General features: G+C 35.9%; 1 protein-coding gene across 5 annotated transcripts in view; it reads left to right on the top strand.

Annotated features, from left to right (window-relative positions):
• The window catches only part of LOC141578917 (uncharacterized), a 57017-nt gene extending 43503 nt beyond the window's left edge, over positions 1-13514 (top strand). For 3 of the 5 annotated variants that reach the window (XR_012509811.1, XR_012509810.1, XR_012509812.1), the window contains one exon: positions 3688-5985. Coding sequence is in view for 2 of the 5 variants with exons in the window: in XM_074372958.1 (XP_074229059.1) it covers positions 3688-4032; positions 8654-8734 (426 nt within the window). In the remaining 3 variants the exon portion in view is untranslated. Of the gene's footprint in view, positions 1-3687; positions 5986-8653 lie in introns of those variants that run through there. The other 2 variants (XM_074372958.1, XM_074372959.1) reach the window with 1 other exon arrangement.
• The last annotated feature ends 3305 nt before the right edge of the window (positions 13515-16819 follow it).

Below are 16819 nucleotides of genomic sequence, written 5' to 3'. Positions count from 1 at the left end.
GAGATAAACCACTGGGGAGCAAATTTAAACCTATATTCCTCTGTTTCTTGGTTATTATTTTCTTTGAATGTTATTAAAAGAAACAAAGGCTCCCTGAGATACTCAACTGTTCTATTGTGTACACACACACACGTATATATATATATAATCTCCCAAGAATGTAATTTTTAACCATGAGAAATAAGATGACCTGAGTTTTCTTTGTTAATAAGAAGTTGAATTTGTCCACTTGACTAAAGCACAGCCTTTGACCCCACTCTCTGGCAATGTGGATGCTGCCTGAATTCTTTTTTTTTTTTTTTTTTCCCACATTCACAGCAGGATGGTGGTTTCATTCACAAAGCTCCTAGTCCAATTTTCAAGTCAGCCAAATTTAATTCATGTAGATCTGAGATTGTATATTTTTCTAGTCTCATTTTCTGACCTTCTTTTACCCTAAATAGACACAACTCATGAGAAGTAACAAGACTCTAAACTTCTACTTTCAGGGATGATTTTTACAGCTCCCATGATGTAATTCCCCACCACCACCTCCTCTCTAAAGCTGTCCTGTTTTGTTTTCTGAGGATCTTCGTCTCCCGATGAAAGTGAAAAGAAAAACATTAATGAAAGACTAAAAAAGATGAGGAAAACAACTATCTACAGGGCAGGATATTTGCTCAAAGCTGACACAAAATTACTTTTTCAGTTCATTATTCAAATTATTGAAAATGAAGGGTATGTCCACCCATCCGTGGATGGTTAGGGAGCGGTCTGCCACTGCTGCTGTTTGTCACTTGGCTGAGCAGGTGTGCATTTTTTTAAAATATAGAACCTGTCTCATTTTCATTATTGGAAATCGCTCCTTGATTTTGACAACTGATTGGCCTTGTTTTTCTTCCAATCCAACTTTGCCCTCAGCTGCCTTAAATGTCCTGGTATTGTCAAATATATCACATTCCTATGTGAGAATAATGATATAATTAAATATCTATTGTCTTATGCAATTGCTTATTAAATAAGGTAAGAGAATGAAGAAGAAATATACAATTATGTGCCCAGATAATTAACTTTGGTTTTGTGTGTGTGGATTCAAACTACTGCCTTGTTTCAACTGATTTCAATCAGAAAAACGTCATTTGGTCTCTTTTGTTACGTGTTTTCTTCTGATTTTTTTTTTCAGTCTTCTCTTTCTTCATAGTCTAGCTAAAGTTTGGCTAATTTTGTGTATCTTTTCAAAAAATTCATTTTTCTTCTATTCTCTATTTATTTTATTTCTGCTTTTTTTTTTTTATTGTTGTTGTTATTTCCTTTCTTCTGCTTAATTGGACTTACTTTGTTCTTTTTCTAGTTCCTTGAGGTATAAAGTTAGATTGTTTATTTGTGATTTTTTTCTTAATGCAGGTAGGCATTTATTGCTATAAACTTCTTTTTTAGAACATCTTTTGCAGCATCTCATAGGTTTTGATATGTTGTGTTTCCATTTTCAGCTGTTTCAAGATTTTTTTGTTTTGTTTTGTTTTCCCTTTTGATTTCTTCTTTGAAATTGGTTGTTCAGGAGTAAATTGTTTAATATTCACATCATTGTGAATTATCCAGCTTCCCTCCTGTTAATTGATTTGTAGTTTCATACCATGTGGTTGGAAAAGATACTTGATATGATTTTAATCTTCTTAATTGCAAAGGTTTATTTTGTAACCTCTCATATACTCTGTTCTGGAGAACACTTACGTGAGCTTGAGAAGAAAGTCTTTTCTTCTGCTTTTAATGGAATGTCCTGTACTTCCCTGTTAGGGACATTTGGTGTAAAGTATGGTGCAAGACAAATTTTTCTTGTTGATTTCTGTCACTGTTCAAAGTGGGGCACTGAAGTCCCCTACTGTCATTATATTGTAATCTATTTCTTCCTTCAGATCTGTTAATATTTACTTAATATAAATATATGCTTCAATATCGGATGCATATCTATTTAGGATTGTTATATCTTCTTGATGAATGGACCACCCCCATCATTATACAAGGAGCTTTTTTTGTCGCTTGTTACTATTTTTGGCTTAAATTCTATTTTGTTTTATATGCAGGTAGGTACATCTGCTGTCTTTCGGGTTTCACTTTCATGGAATACCAGCTCATCTCCATTTATTGGTGTTGTGCCCAGCTGTTCACCTGCTCTAATGCTAGCTGACTCCCTTGTTATCAGTGATGCCTTAATGCACACATTTTTTGACAGTCTTATAGAATTAAACTAGAGGTACTTTTTGAGGCTAGAGTTTGAGGCTTGTTCTGCCTCCAGAAGGACTCTTTTTAGCTGTCTCTTCCTCTGGTTTGTCTGCTAAATTTCAGTCTGGTGTATCATTATCTTGTTGCTTTCATGGAGCCAGTAGTCTTCTCTTAATTGCACACTGCTAAAATTGCCATTATTTCTGGAAGGGCATGTAGGCTTGACAATCTTCATGCTCTGTTCCAAATAAAGTCAGTCTTTTTGTACAACTAGTTGTTCTTAAGGCTTGATTCTGTGCTGGGTCTAAATCGTGCACTAATGTTCTGAACCTGGAAAGTGGGACTATTGTCTTCTGCTCTTGGGGTGACACCCTGCTCTGTGAGTGGGGTGGCAGGCAGGAGCAGTAGCTGTGGTCTTCTAGACTTGCCTGTCTTAGCATGAAGCCTCTGCTCTTTAAGCAAGCTGGGACAAGAGTCATCAGGGACCAGTGCTCTTGGCCTGTGCACCTGGCATAAAGCTTTCACCTTATGAGTTGGTAGCTGGATAGAAAAAGTGTGCCCAGACTTCTCAGTTGCTCTTGCCTAGAATCGAGCTTCTTCAACACAAGGGTGAGAGGATGGGGGATGCTGAAGGAGGAATCCACAGCACTTTACTAGCAGCCGAGGGAAGAGGAAGTCCTAGTCTCCTTTCTTCCTTATAATCTGCCTATAATGTGATTTCCATCAGACTGAGCTGCGGAGAGGTTGAGTGAATTACACTTCCTCAAATCCAGAGCTTCTCTTTGCGCTTACCAAAACTTAGTGGATTTTTTTTTTTCATTAAATATTTCTCCATTTTCTGTTTGCCCTTAGGATAAGTTCCAGAGATTTTAAATGGTTGTTTACTTTATAATTTTCAAAGGTTATTGTTTTTTTGCTGCGGAGAAGGTTTTCGATCCTCCATATGTTCATTCTGCAGTTGCTTGCTCCTCGACCAATGTAATTTTAAAAAGGAATCATATGTTCTCATTCCAAATCCTTCAAAATTTCTCATATGCTTTAACAAAAAGCATTTCTGGATTAACTTCCCCCAGATAATATTGAAGTTTTTCTAATTAATGTATATTTGCTTGGAAAAAATTTTAATATGGTAATTTATTGAGACAAGAATGTATCACAAAGTTCTCCTAATTTATTTCGAAAAGTAAGTTGATTATTATTCAAAGTGTTCTCTGTTTAACTCCAGGTCCATTCTCTGCTTCTATGTTTCTTTTTTTTTTTAAATTGAAGTATAGTCAGTTTACAATGTTGTGTCAATTTTGGGTGTACAGCACAATGCTTCAGTCATACATGAATATACATATATTCATTTTCATAGTCTTTTTCACTGTAAGCTACTACAAGATATTGAATATATTTCCCTGTGGTATACACCACAAGTCTGTATTCTATGTCTGTGAGTCGGTTTCTATTTTATATATAAGTTCATTTGTCTTTTATTTTTTCTAGATTCCACTAATTATCAGAGAAATGCAAATCAAAACTACAATGAGGTATCACCTCACATCAGTCAGAATGGCCATCATTCAAACGTCCACCAATGACAAATGCTGGAGAGGCTGTGGAGAAAAGAGAATCCTCCTACACTGCTGGTGGGAATGCAGTTTGGTGCAGCCACTGTGGAAGACATTATGGAGATTCCTCAAAAGGCTGAAAGTAGACTTACCATATGACCCTGCTTTTACATTTTTTGATGGGGAAGAGGCCTGGATCTCTTGCTTGAGTAGCTTTTATTCGACTTCTGTGGTTAGCCCTGGGAGGACCCAACAGCTGATTGGAGGCCTGGGGTTTGAGGTCAGAATATTTCTTCTCTGCTCTCCTCCCCCCACCTGACTTGGTCCTGTGGTTGTGGCTGCGGTTTTGTCCCTTTGTAACTATAGCTCCTTTTCAATTCCTCATGCCAGTTTATCACGTGACTCTGGTGGTGGTTTTTTTTCTCCTTCACTTTATAGAGTGTTTCACCATTGCTAGTTTGCAGGACAACATCATCCCTGGTTGGTTCAACCATAAATTGTCCCTTATTTAAACTCACTTCAGTATCGACTAAGCATAGCATTTATCCCTGATGGGATCCCAGCCTGTTTGTTTGCTGAGTGGTTCTGGGTCAGAGTAAAAGAATGTTAATTTCAGGGTTAGCCCGTAGGACTGCAGATCAGGCTCCTATTTTAAATAGCTTCCTGATAATGTACATTTACTGTCTATTCATAAACTTCAGACTACTTTGCTGGACCAAGAATCAGCCATGGTTCTTAGCTGCTAGCTACAGGTATTGATTTAGGCATATTTACACAGAAAAAAAAATAAACTTATCACAAACGGTATTACATAACTAACAGAAACTCCAAGAAAGCTTGAAAACTGGGGCTGGAAGACTGAGGAGAAACAAGGAAGTGGGCATCAGATAGGGCCACAGTCAAAATCAGTAACACTAGTCCAATATGAAAACTGTTGGAAAAAAAGAATTGCCACGGAACACAGGCGCTCTGGATTACAGTGCCTCCCTCCACTGTTGACACTGAAAAGAGAAAGAAAGAAAGAAAGAAAGAAAGAAAGAAAGAAAGAAAGAAAGAAAGAAAGAAAGAAAGAAAGAAAGAAAGAAAGAAAGAAAGAAAGAAAGAAAGAAAGAAAGAAAGAAAGAAAGAAAGAAAGAAAGAAAGAAAGAAAGAAAGAAAAGAAGGAAGGAAAGAAAGGAAGGAAGGAAGGAAGGAAGGAAGGAAGGAAAGAAAGGAAGGAAGGAAGGAAGGAAGGAAGGAAGGAAAGAAAGGAAGGAAGGAAGGAAGGAAGAAAGAGAAAGAAAGGAAAGAAAGAAGGAAGGAAAGAAAGAAAGGAAGGAAGGAAGGAAGGAAGGAAGGAAGGAAGAAAGGAAAGGAAGGAAGGAAGGAAGGAAGAAAGAGAAAGAAAGGAAAGAAAGAAGGAAGGAAAGAAAGAAAGGAAGGAAGGAAGGAAGGAAGGAAGAAAGGAAGGAAGGAAGGAAGAAAGGAAGAAAGAAAAAAAGAAAGAAAAGAAAGAAAAGAAAAAGAAAGAAAACAAGCGCACCCTAATGGACCCCCCTGCTCCTTCATGAAGCTAAAATGTACTCTCACCCTCCCCAAAGAAGGGAAGCTCAAAGTTCCATTAGTTACTGCATCCAGCCACAGCATCTCTGGGGAAATGTACACTGCTCTGTTCTTCTGACTTCAACTTGCCTTGATAGGTTTTAACTATAGCATTATCACCACAAATATGTCCTATAGAAAATAGCGGGAGGAGTGAATCTGAAAGAAAATGAAAGAATTAAAAAACAGCACTTTGCTTTTCATCTCTTGGGGATTCTCTACTTCCTGAAGCGGCTGAAGTGACTGACAAATTTCTTCAGGATGAAGGATGTGCTCGGTGTGCCTTCCCCAAGCCTGTGGATTTCTCTGTTTATTTTAAATGGAGATGCTTCTGTCATCTGAATATCTGTTCACATGCCATTGGATCTAGTTTCAGTTAACTAAGCAAACAAACAATCACAAAAAGCTCCAAGCTGCTTAAATTATCATACCCGTCTTTGGCAATCTTGGTAAACTTTGTGATGGAGGCAGAGTTTCTGCTGCTCCTTTCTGGAGTGTTTGGAGAGTCTGCTGGTAAAGGAGAGGTTGAAACAGCCTGAAGTGTGTTCAAGGTGGAATCCAAGTGGTTGGATTCTCTTTCAGCATCTGAAATTACAGAAATGGGATGTTTGGAATAAAAATGTATAAAGAAATAAAAATGATCATCAGCTTCCATTATCTCTGCTTGAGATCAATTATACAGCAACTTAAATTTATAATTGTCTTTTGGAAAGTGATTTTTTTGTTTGTTTTGGGGTGTTTTGAGGGGGACAGGTAATTAGTTTTTTGTTGTTGTTGTTGGAGATACTGGGGACTTAACCCAGGACCTCGTACATGCCAAGCACGTGCTCTACCCCTGAGCTATACCCTCGTCCCCTGAAAAGTGATTTTTTTTGAAGTGCTCATGTTATCATCCACCTTGCTTTCAATAGCAACTAACTAGTTTGTATAATACAAAATTTCTTTTATAGATGTGGCATATAGTATCCTGGAGTTCCTTTTTCTTTTTTTCTCAGTCCAACAATGAGCACCAAGTAGGATGTTGTTCTCCATAGTAATTTTCTATGTGTTGATAAAAGTGCAACAGCAGATGCCTGACTGGTTCACTACACTTGGGTACTTACTAAGTCTTACAATTTTTTTTTTTTGCTTTGTGTCAGTCATTTCCCCAGAGGCTTGAAGTCAGCAACAATAGAATTTTGCACTTCACATCAGAAGACTCCTTAGGTGATTATCAGCAGAAGCTCCTTGACCCATAATCTGTCTTGAATTCTCTAGTTCTCAACTCCTTCACTAAATCATCTTACTCCTTCATTGTGGTTTTACTCAGACCTTCAAATATGTTCAACATTTCTGTGTTAACATAGTGCTCAGTGTCATCCCATGCTCATTGTGATTACCAATGCACTGAGCAAGTTAATTTTCTGATGCTTTCCAAAATTATTGTGCCATATATGAATAATGTGTTGAAATTTTCCAGAACCGACAACACTTCTCTAATCATTATTTATTTTGTCATGAAAAGAAACAACTCACATACACAGTAGCTGGGAAGATGTACACGGTCATGAGTAAATATTTTCTGTAGTCACACTTGCCTACTTCTAAGCTCACTTCTAATGTATGACTTTTGGGTACATTTTGGGCTCACCTACTTTCTTCACAGGCATTTCTCCTTCCTTAGAATGCCTTTTAAACTTACTTATGAGGGGAAAGTCATAGCAAAAATACACAACATAATTTTTTTTAACGCAAGCACAGGACAAAAACCTATTGAAAAAATTACTTAGATAACACTGCATCATATTCTGCATCTTTTCACACTGATATTCATGCAATTCAGATGTTTTCACTGTACCTGCATGTAGGTGTGTGAGGCCAAGCTTTCAATGTAGATGGTGAATATTGTTTAAATTTACTTGAAAGGTATTCCAACATGTATTCAGGTGAATAGAGTTCAGAAAGCAAGGAATACTTTTATTTTTCCATTTCATGCTAAAGGTGGGCAAAATTCTTTCTCCAAATACTAGTTGAAGTTTTTGTTTCAGTCCTGCCTAGAAAATTTATTTAACACTTAATTGAGTGATTACTCCCCAGATCAGTTAAGTTTTCTTGTTTCATGCAGAAGAAACAAACTGGCTAATTTAAATAGAACATTTATGGAGAGGATAGTTGCTACTATTGCTGGCAAACAAGTTCCATGATCTCTGCCCTAAAATTTACTAGGTCCCAATTCAAAATCCAAGGTGGGGCAAACTGATTGAAGGGACAAGGTCACATGCTGTCAATCTAGCTGCAAGAGAGGCGGAAACACTCATACTTATCTCAGAGGAAATAGGCTTTGTTTCGACTCTCAGGATATACAGAAAATCAAACATGAAAAGGGTGATCCGATTCTGGACAGCCAGAGATCAACTCATACTGATTGCATGACATATGCATTTTCTATTGTTTCAATGAGTTGAAGGAATTGACCTGTCAATAAAGAAGAAAATAAACAACCTCAAACATAAATTAATGAATCTGTGGGATAATAATGGTCATAATAACATTAATGTTGGGCTTTAATTTGAGATTGAAACTACCAATTCAGCATTATATGGGTGTGCTTTAAATTCTCCATTTAGTTGTGGAGTTAGAAATTCCAAAATTCACCCCTTAGTGAATCAGGCCAAGCATTTATGAAATAACTGACCTGGGTTACGTATGGACTCTCTGGACATGAAAACATGAAAATAATGAGCCCATAAGATACATGAGGTCTTGACCTTGGATCGATCAAGTTCTCACCTGCTGAGTTAGCCATCTGTATAAGCACTCTTACTCTCCTTTTCTTGCAAGCTTATATAAAATTCCAACTGAAAAATAAAATGATGCATTTTTTAAGGCTGAAACTAGATTTTATTGACTCAAAGTTTATACTCCCTTCGTTTTATTGTTTTGCTACCTCAAACCCCTTATCACCCCTTCTGGTCCCATAGTACCCCATAGAAAAACTAGCATTTTAAGATCCATTCACCTAGGAGAGAGCAAATAAACATAGCAGATCGGGATTGAAGTATGGATTTCCATGTCACTGGAAACAATCCAGTGTATTGGGTATGTTCTCCATGGTAAAAACAGAAACAAAAAACATTCCGTTTTGTTTTGTTTTGTTTTACAGAAATTCTAGAATATCTATCTATTCAGCTCTTAGATCAATTTACACAGCGTTTTAACTCTCAACAAATTTTATATATCTTCCCATAGCTGTAAAGCAAACAAATGACAGAATGAACAAACTTTATCATTTCTGTTCAGGTACAGAGTCACTAACACATGCTTTTCTTCTTTCCACATAGAAGACATTCATAAGTGACCTCCATGAGTCTGGAATGACTTCCAGCACATTTTCTTCCAATTGGCAGCTAGGTAAGCATTAACTCAATAAGACTGCCCTTCCAAAGTTCTATTGCCTTAAAAAACAGGGTTCTCTGTTTTCACGGACTTCATTTGACCATATGGCTTCTAAAAATGTATATAACTGAATTATATATGTGTGATGATTGGATCTGGGAGATTTAACAAAAATTGATGATGATAATAATGGATTGAGTTCTTACAGTGTGCAACAGTCTGCTGTGCACTTTATGTATATGATATCTGCTGACCTGGCACAAATAGACTCCAGATATTTTTTTTTTTCCAACAAAGAGGAGCTTATTCAGGATCAACAGAGAATTGTAATTCCAGGCCTTCCACCATGGTAACTAATGTAGTAGTCCCTGCACAGTAAGGGAAAGTGGTCACTTTTATAGAGAGAAAAAGAAAGTAGGGAACGCTATAATGCACAGAAAACTCCATGGCTTTTAGTTGGCTGAGTCCTTGTTGGGAAAGAAAAGGAATCTTTTTTTTTTCATGTTGGGCTCTGCTATCATTACAGGCTATGAGAGTTCCCCTGTTTCATCCCACAACTCTATTTAACTGAGGTTTCTATTTAATTTTTCGCACATCTAATTGTCCAAAATCTTTACCAGAATACATATACACAGGGAGGAAAAGTGATTTCCCCAGTGTTACACAACTCTTAAGCAGCAGGGCTAGGACTGAGCACATGTTGGCCACATTTGAGGATCGGAGGGAACTATTTGAAAACTGATACCTAAAGGGAAAGAATCAAGTGTCTACCCTGCTTTTCCAATGTAAACTGTACATAAGGGTAACTAAATAAGTGAGTACTGCAATTTCACTTTAAGGAAGCACACAAAATGAGAGACAGAACAAACAATTTTATAAATCCAAAAGAAAGGAAGATGTCGGAAATGATTACTAATAACAGCTAAAAACCACAAGAAGGACAGAAGGCTAGACTACATGTGCATCCTGCTGAAAACACACAGTATCACATTTCAGAATCGGATCAAGCCTCTAACGGTGATAAGGAACAGAGGAGCCTTTTAAATAACACCCCATGGATGCAATCAGCCAAAACCATATTGTGGTAAACCACCACCTGAGTCTTGAATAAATAAATTGATAGAGATGGAGAAAGACTGAGAACAAGAGCTAGAGTCAGAGTGACAGAGACAGAAGGAAACAAACAGAAAATCTATAGACTAAAAGAAACAAGCGATTTAATTGCAATTTGTGATTTTCTGCAATTTGTGAATAATTGCAATTTGAACCAATTGCAGTTTGTAGAATTTATCAGAACCCTAATTTTTTAAAAAATCCTTTAACAATTATGAAATGGATATATTTGAATACCAACAAAATATTTGGTGTTATTAAGATACTGTTTTCATACATACTTTACACAGGATAAAAATATGGTGATAATGTTTAGAAAATATGATATTTTATATACACATAGTAAATTTTCATTAAACAAGTATGTAATATTTTAGATTTGAGTGAAAAACCCACATGGAAAAGAATGATGGAGGTGGGGCACAGATGAAGGAAGATTGCAGCTGGGAGATGAAATAATTGGTTTCAGCATACTATTTTCAAATTTGTGAATACTGAATTTCTGTAATTAAAAAATGCCTTATAATTATAGTTTTTTTAAAAAAAGCTAAAATAAAAAAGAAACTCATGAGTCATTTTTGACTCCCTTCAATTAATATCAAGCACCAATTTTTTTTTTTTTCAAATCTGTGGTTCTCTATGAGTGTCACTGCAACATTAAATCATGTTTGTGCAATAAAGATGATTCCTTTAGATTTCAGAAGACTCTTAGAAGGTGTTCTGCCTGTGTTGGCTGATAATTCCACACCTGCTCTTCTAAGCCTGTTGTTCAAGTGCAGGGACACAAAGCCTAGTAATGCCATTTACCAGATGCCCTGCCTGCAGCTCTCTCCTTCAATTCTGCAATGGAAGTCACTCAGGTAAAATTTGATAGATTGAGGAGAAGAAAAATCATATTTGCTTGTAGCACAAATTTTTTTTTTTTTTTATGTCCTGAGAGCATATACAAGTACTTGTATGAGCACTGGCAAAGAGCAGCGGTAGGTGTTGCCTCCAGCTTTCAGGCTTCCTCTTAAGAAGCATCCACTTTGGGGTGGAGGGCAGAGCTCAGTGGTAGAGCGCATGCTTAGTATGCAGGATGCCCTGGGTTCAGTCTCCAGTACCTCCACTAATAAATAAGTAGGTAAGTAGAGAAATAAATAAATCAATCTAATTACCTTCCCCTTCCCCCCAAAAAAAGAATTATTAAAAAAAAAAGAAGAAGAAGAAGCATCCACTTTGATACGGAAGCAACTAAACCCTTCATGGACGCTTCCCTGAAATCCACCCACGGACAGAGACAACATCAAGGAGGGATTAAAGTTATGGTCTATTTTTACATCTATGGCTTTGAACTCACAGTTTCTAATGGAGGCCCAGGCCCTGATAACCCCCCAAAATATTACTTGACTGTTTTTAAAAAAATCATTGTGCTGCGTACTATGATGGTTACACTTTTCTGTGTATGTGCTACTGTGCCTCAATAAGATGTTAAAACAACAAGTTAAAAAAAAATGCAAGAATAGTTAGGAAGTACTGAAAACAATCTGTCTACCTTTTCACATTTGTTTCGATTGAGCAAGACAAGTCAGTCTACATTGTGATACTGATAGATGACAAAGGCTGATCACAGATAAATTCAAATCTGTATGTGTATTCATGGATATCCAAACAGCAACTCAACTGCTTAAGACCTCAACTCTAAATTAACCTCACACCCAATGCAGGGCAGTCATAGATCTTTCTAATGTGAACCGAGGCATTCCATGGTTCACATTCAATTTGAACTTTGATGGCAATTTTGGGGATTCTATCAGGGCCTGGGCCTCCATTAGGAACTGTGAAATAATTGTGAGAAACACATTTCCTGGTTCATTTCAATTGGGTATATAATAACTCAGCTTCACCGGTAATGGCATCTCAAGGTGGAAGTCATAAACTGGGTGCATGAAAGAATTACAGGGAAAGAAATATGAGCCTCATTGTCTGACCTGAAGGTCAGAAAGTGGACTTGTAGGGGAAAATCTCAAGAAGACCTCTACTTTGAGCGAAAATTAATAGAGTAAAATGTGTGTAGAGGAAAGGAATTAGGTTTGCTTTATGTGACACATTTTAACCCATTCTAGAAACAACAAAATTAAACATATGCAGAATCTAAACAATATATTCTAATGAAACATTTTTAAACCTATTGAGATGCTGATGCATAAAATAATATATGTATATATGTTTTAGAGGATAATTAATTTATAATTTATGAATATAGAGAATTGTCATTACTTTAATCAGTCATAGAAAATGTCCCAAAGTTTCCATCAATTAATTCATAACCAAACAATCGTAAGTATTATGTATACACTAATCAAAACTAACACTGCTCTAGTAAGTTCTGTTTCACAGAGTATTTTGACATGTCCATTTGAATTTATTCCTTTAGCAATGACATATCTATATCAAATATTATACATGTACACTACACACGGACCTACAATTCCAGGGAAACCACATTCTAAACAATCTATAACTGACTGCCAGTGTGGTTTTTAATTTTTAAAAATGGTAATATAAACTTACATTTCTTTGTAAAAGATTCAAATGTTATCAAACTCTTAGAACCACTATTGGAAAGTTCTTCTTCATCTCCTTTCTCTTTTATCCCACTCCAGACCTCAGGAAAAAACATATTCACAAATCATATGTATCCTCTCAATACCTTTTCCATGCTTTTGAAGTAGATATGGACTTAGCTACATATAGAATTTTTAAAACCCATCGTTGTGTTCTGTAACAGTTTTCCCCACATAGTAATATGTTCTGAAATTAGTTTCCATGTTAATACATATAGTTCTATTTTTTTGTTTTGTTTAGCTACTACATATTTTTCCAAATTATGGGTGTTTCATAATTTAGTTGACAAATATTTCCAAAATACTCACTTTATAAATAATGATACAAGGGTTTACAATTTCAAGTAATATACTGGTTAAAAGCTGGGGCTCTGGGATCTGATTAATCGGCTGTTTTACTCCTGTGGACCCTTGAACAAAATATTCAACTAGACTGAGATACATTTTACTAATCTGTAAAAATGAGATGAGTACATGATACGATTATGATGAGGATTTAGTAATACAAGTAACAAGCACTAATCATAGAACCTGGCATATAGTAAATACTCAATAAATGTTAAATAACACACAAACACACACACACACACAATGTATGTAAAGCACCTGTCATATTGCTCAAGATGTTAAATGCTCATTATATGTTATTATTACATAGATATTTTTCTTATCTTCTTCTCTGTTTTAATAGTCATTTGATAGTTATCTTTAAAGACTTTATTGATATGAAAATTATCTATCATTTGTTAAGTATATCATTTGTCAATATTTTTACCCAGCTGAGGTTTTTAACTGTATATAATCTTTATAAACTTTTGTTCAATTTTGTGAATGCAAATTATGCATACAAATTACTTATGACTTTCAATATTTGTGTTATGCACAAAAACCATAAAAATATTCCCCTACACAGTATTATAATTTATATTTTTTTCATATGAACTTTTAACTGCTTCTGGAATGTATCTTTTTTTATATTTTATGAAGTAATTTTTTCCCATTGCATTGCCAATTATCTCTAAGTCATTTTTTAATTCTTCCCCTTATGGATTTGAAATTCCTCCTTTAGTTGTATGATAGATGCATACTCATGTATGTGTCTCCTTCAGGACTCTCTACTTCTTGGTCATTGAGATTAGAGAATTTTTTTCGTATTTTGTGTAACACTTAATTGTTTTAGGTATGAGTGTTAACCTTGTCGTATAGAAATAGTTATAAAGATTTCCAGATTGCTTTATACAGAATCGTATGCACTGTCCTCAGTCCATTCGTGGTTATCCAATATTGGTTGGATATAAGAGAAAAGGAGGAAAATCACTTCTGTTTGCCTCCGGATATGTCTGGAGCTGATCCTGCCTGCAATTACTAGTGATGGAATTGTACCACCTTGGCTCTCCTGAAGAGCTTTAAGTTACGTAGTAAATATTTTCTGTCTAGCCTCTACTTTAGTCATCACAACTTTTCCCCTATCATTAAGGGGTTTGCAACTGTAATTCCTTTTCTTGGCATTAGCCATATTGGATAATTCTTGTGGTGCCTCCTAATTTTCTTTTTGTGGTCCAAATCTCACTTTTTACCCTTTTTGAACCCTGCAAGAATGTCTTTCCGCTCCATTTTCTATTCAAATCCTACCTCTGAGTGGTAGTTTCTGCCATCTCTGTTGTACAGAGTAGAAGGTTGCTGAGGCTCAAAGACATTTGGTTACGTGCCTAAGAGTCCACAGGATGGACCTTATACAGGTAGTAATGCCTTCGTGGTCCACTGCAACCAAGCTGGTGCTCCTTTATTCCATTTTTTTTTGTTTGTTTTTGACATAAAAATGTCTGGGTCATGTTAGATTATTAGATTATTAAATAACTGTCATAAAGTATTGCTGGTGGTAGAGGAGGATGCTTTTCAGAATGATTTGATGACTTGGAAACATTTTAATACCAAAATTCCCCACCTTTGCGGTACTTACAGTAGCGTGGGAAGAATGCAGTATCTCCATTCTACCACACCGCATTGATGCGTGACATGATGGGCACCACCTGTTACATTCTGTATCATCGTCAATCAACCTAAAATACTGCTATGGCCCCTCAAGTTAAACCATGGTGTAAAGACGTTTTGAACGATATTAAAAAGTTGGGACCCGAATCCAGAAGGACTGGGCACTCGCTTCACAGAGAAGCACATCTGCGTAATCTGTGATTTGCTTGTGAAATTCTACGTTGGCTCTCTAACTTATTCTGAAATACTAATGATACTAGAATCAATGGTTTAGATAAAAAATAGGTATTTTTAATTATTGTTTGGCAGGTGAGTGGAACTTTAAATGATAGTTGATTTTTCATGAACACATTCTTTGAATATGATTAAAATTAACCTTTTTTCTTTCATTGACTTTAAAGATGCTGTGTTTATGTCATGAACAAGTTCAAGTCAGCTGAACCTCTGAAATCCTACTAAATTTAGATGTATAAAAAGATTTCATGTTATGATTTTAACTGTAAAAAGTAAAAAAATTTATTTGAAAGGGTAAATTTTAGGACTTAAAATTTTAATTAGAAATGGATTGCTGTTCTCTGTTATTGCATTTAATTTTTACCCTGGGATGGACATAAAACAAAATATATATATATATTTAAATATAATACACACATATATATACATGTTAGAGTTCAAATGTATATTTTTAAAAGTCAGTCTAGTTAAATAGTCTCAGAAACATACTATGACAACAAACTAAGTGGTAAGGACTTGAAATTGTTTGAACAGGAAAATTAAAAAGAAAATAAGCTGCAGAATTTATTAATGTAATAGAAAATGCCCAGAAGTAGAAGTCCTTAGTCTTATTACTGCTCGTTTTGTGATGTGTGATGGCCAACTGGCCACTCAGGGGCTTAGTTAAAAAAGAAAAGCCTGGAGTCAAAGGTCTTGAAATTTTCTTCCTGATGTCGACTGAAATAAGTATACAACCCAAAAGTTGAGAGTTATGTTTAATTCAGTGGACATTTCTGAGGACTCTAACCCATTCGAGCCCAGGATGACAGCCTCTCAGATCACTATGAGGGACTGCTCTGAAGAGGTGGGGGAGGAGCCAGGATATACAGGAGTTTTCACAACAAAGACCAGGTGGTCAGAACATTAAAAGATTACTGTTAACTAAAGAAAACCAGGCATCTCAAGTTAAAGAATTTAGCCCTTTTCTATGTATAGGAAGTCACAAATGTCTGGGCTCATTGAAATCATTCCTTTGATATGCACCTAGCAGTCTATGGCCAGTGTCTTGTTCTTTCATGCCCCTCAGGGGGAACCATTGTGGGGTGGATGCAGAGGCCAGGCTGCCTGCTTGTCTGCATCCTGAGTTGACTGTAGCGGATGATGACTTGATGGTTACAGCATCCTTTGTTTACTGATGTGGCTTGCAGTAGTTTTTGTTCACACCACATTGATTAGCATTTTCTCTGCACTCACTACTTCTCAATCTTTAAAATTCCAGTGAAGGTTTATTGTCTTCTTGCAGATTGAATGGAAATTATATTTCAGGTAAAACTTTTATTTTATATATATATTTTTTACTGAAGTATAGTCAGTTTACAATGTTGTGTCAATTTCCAGTGTACAGCATAGTGCTTCAGTCATACATGAATATACATATATACATGTACTTTTCACCATAAGTTACTTTAAGATATTGAATATAATTCCCTGTGCTATATAGTATGAACTTACTGTTCAACTATTTTATATATGTTGGTTAGTATCTGCAAATCTTGTACTCCCAATTTACCCTTTCCCACCCACTTCCCCATCTGGTAACCATAAGTTTGTTTTCTATTAGTCGGTTTCTCCTTTGTAAATAAATTTGTCCTTTATTTTTTTTTTTAGGTTCTACATATGAGTGATATCATATGGTATTTTATTTCTCTTTCTGGCTAACTTCACTTAGAATGACAATATCCAGGTCCAACCGTGTTACTGCAGATGTCATTAGTTCATATTTTATGGCTGAGTAGTATTCCATTGTATAAATATACCACAACTTCTTTATCCAGTCATCTGTCAATGGAAGTGTAAATTTTTTTCCATATCTTGGCTATTGTAAATAGTGCTGCTATGAACATTGGGGTGCATGTATCTTTTTGAATTATGGTTCCCTCTGGATATATGCCCAGGAGTGGGATTGCTGGAATATATGGTAAGTCTATTTTAAGTTATTTGAGGAATCTCCATACTGTTTTCCTTAACAGCTGCACCAAAATACATTCCCACCAACAGTGTAGGAGGGTTCTCTTTTCCCCACAGCCTCTCCAGCATTTGTCATTTGTGGACTTTTGAATGATGGTCATTCTGATTGATGTGAGGTGATACTTCACTGTAGTTTTGATTTGCATTTCTCTGATAATT

This window comes from Camelus bactrianus, chromosome 10 (assembly GCF_048773025.1).
Source record: "Camelus bactrianus isolate YW-2024 breed Bactrian camel chromosome 10, ASM4877302v1, whole genome shotgun sequence".
Taxonomy (NCBI): Eukaryota; Metazoa; Chordata; class Mammalia; order Artiodactyla; family Camelidae; genus Camelus; species Camelus bactrianus.
Note: the sequence above shows the minus strand (reverse complement) of the source record. Positions and strands in the feature narration are given on the sequence as shown.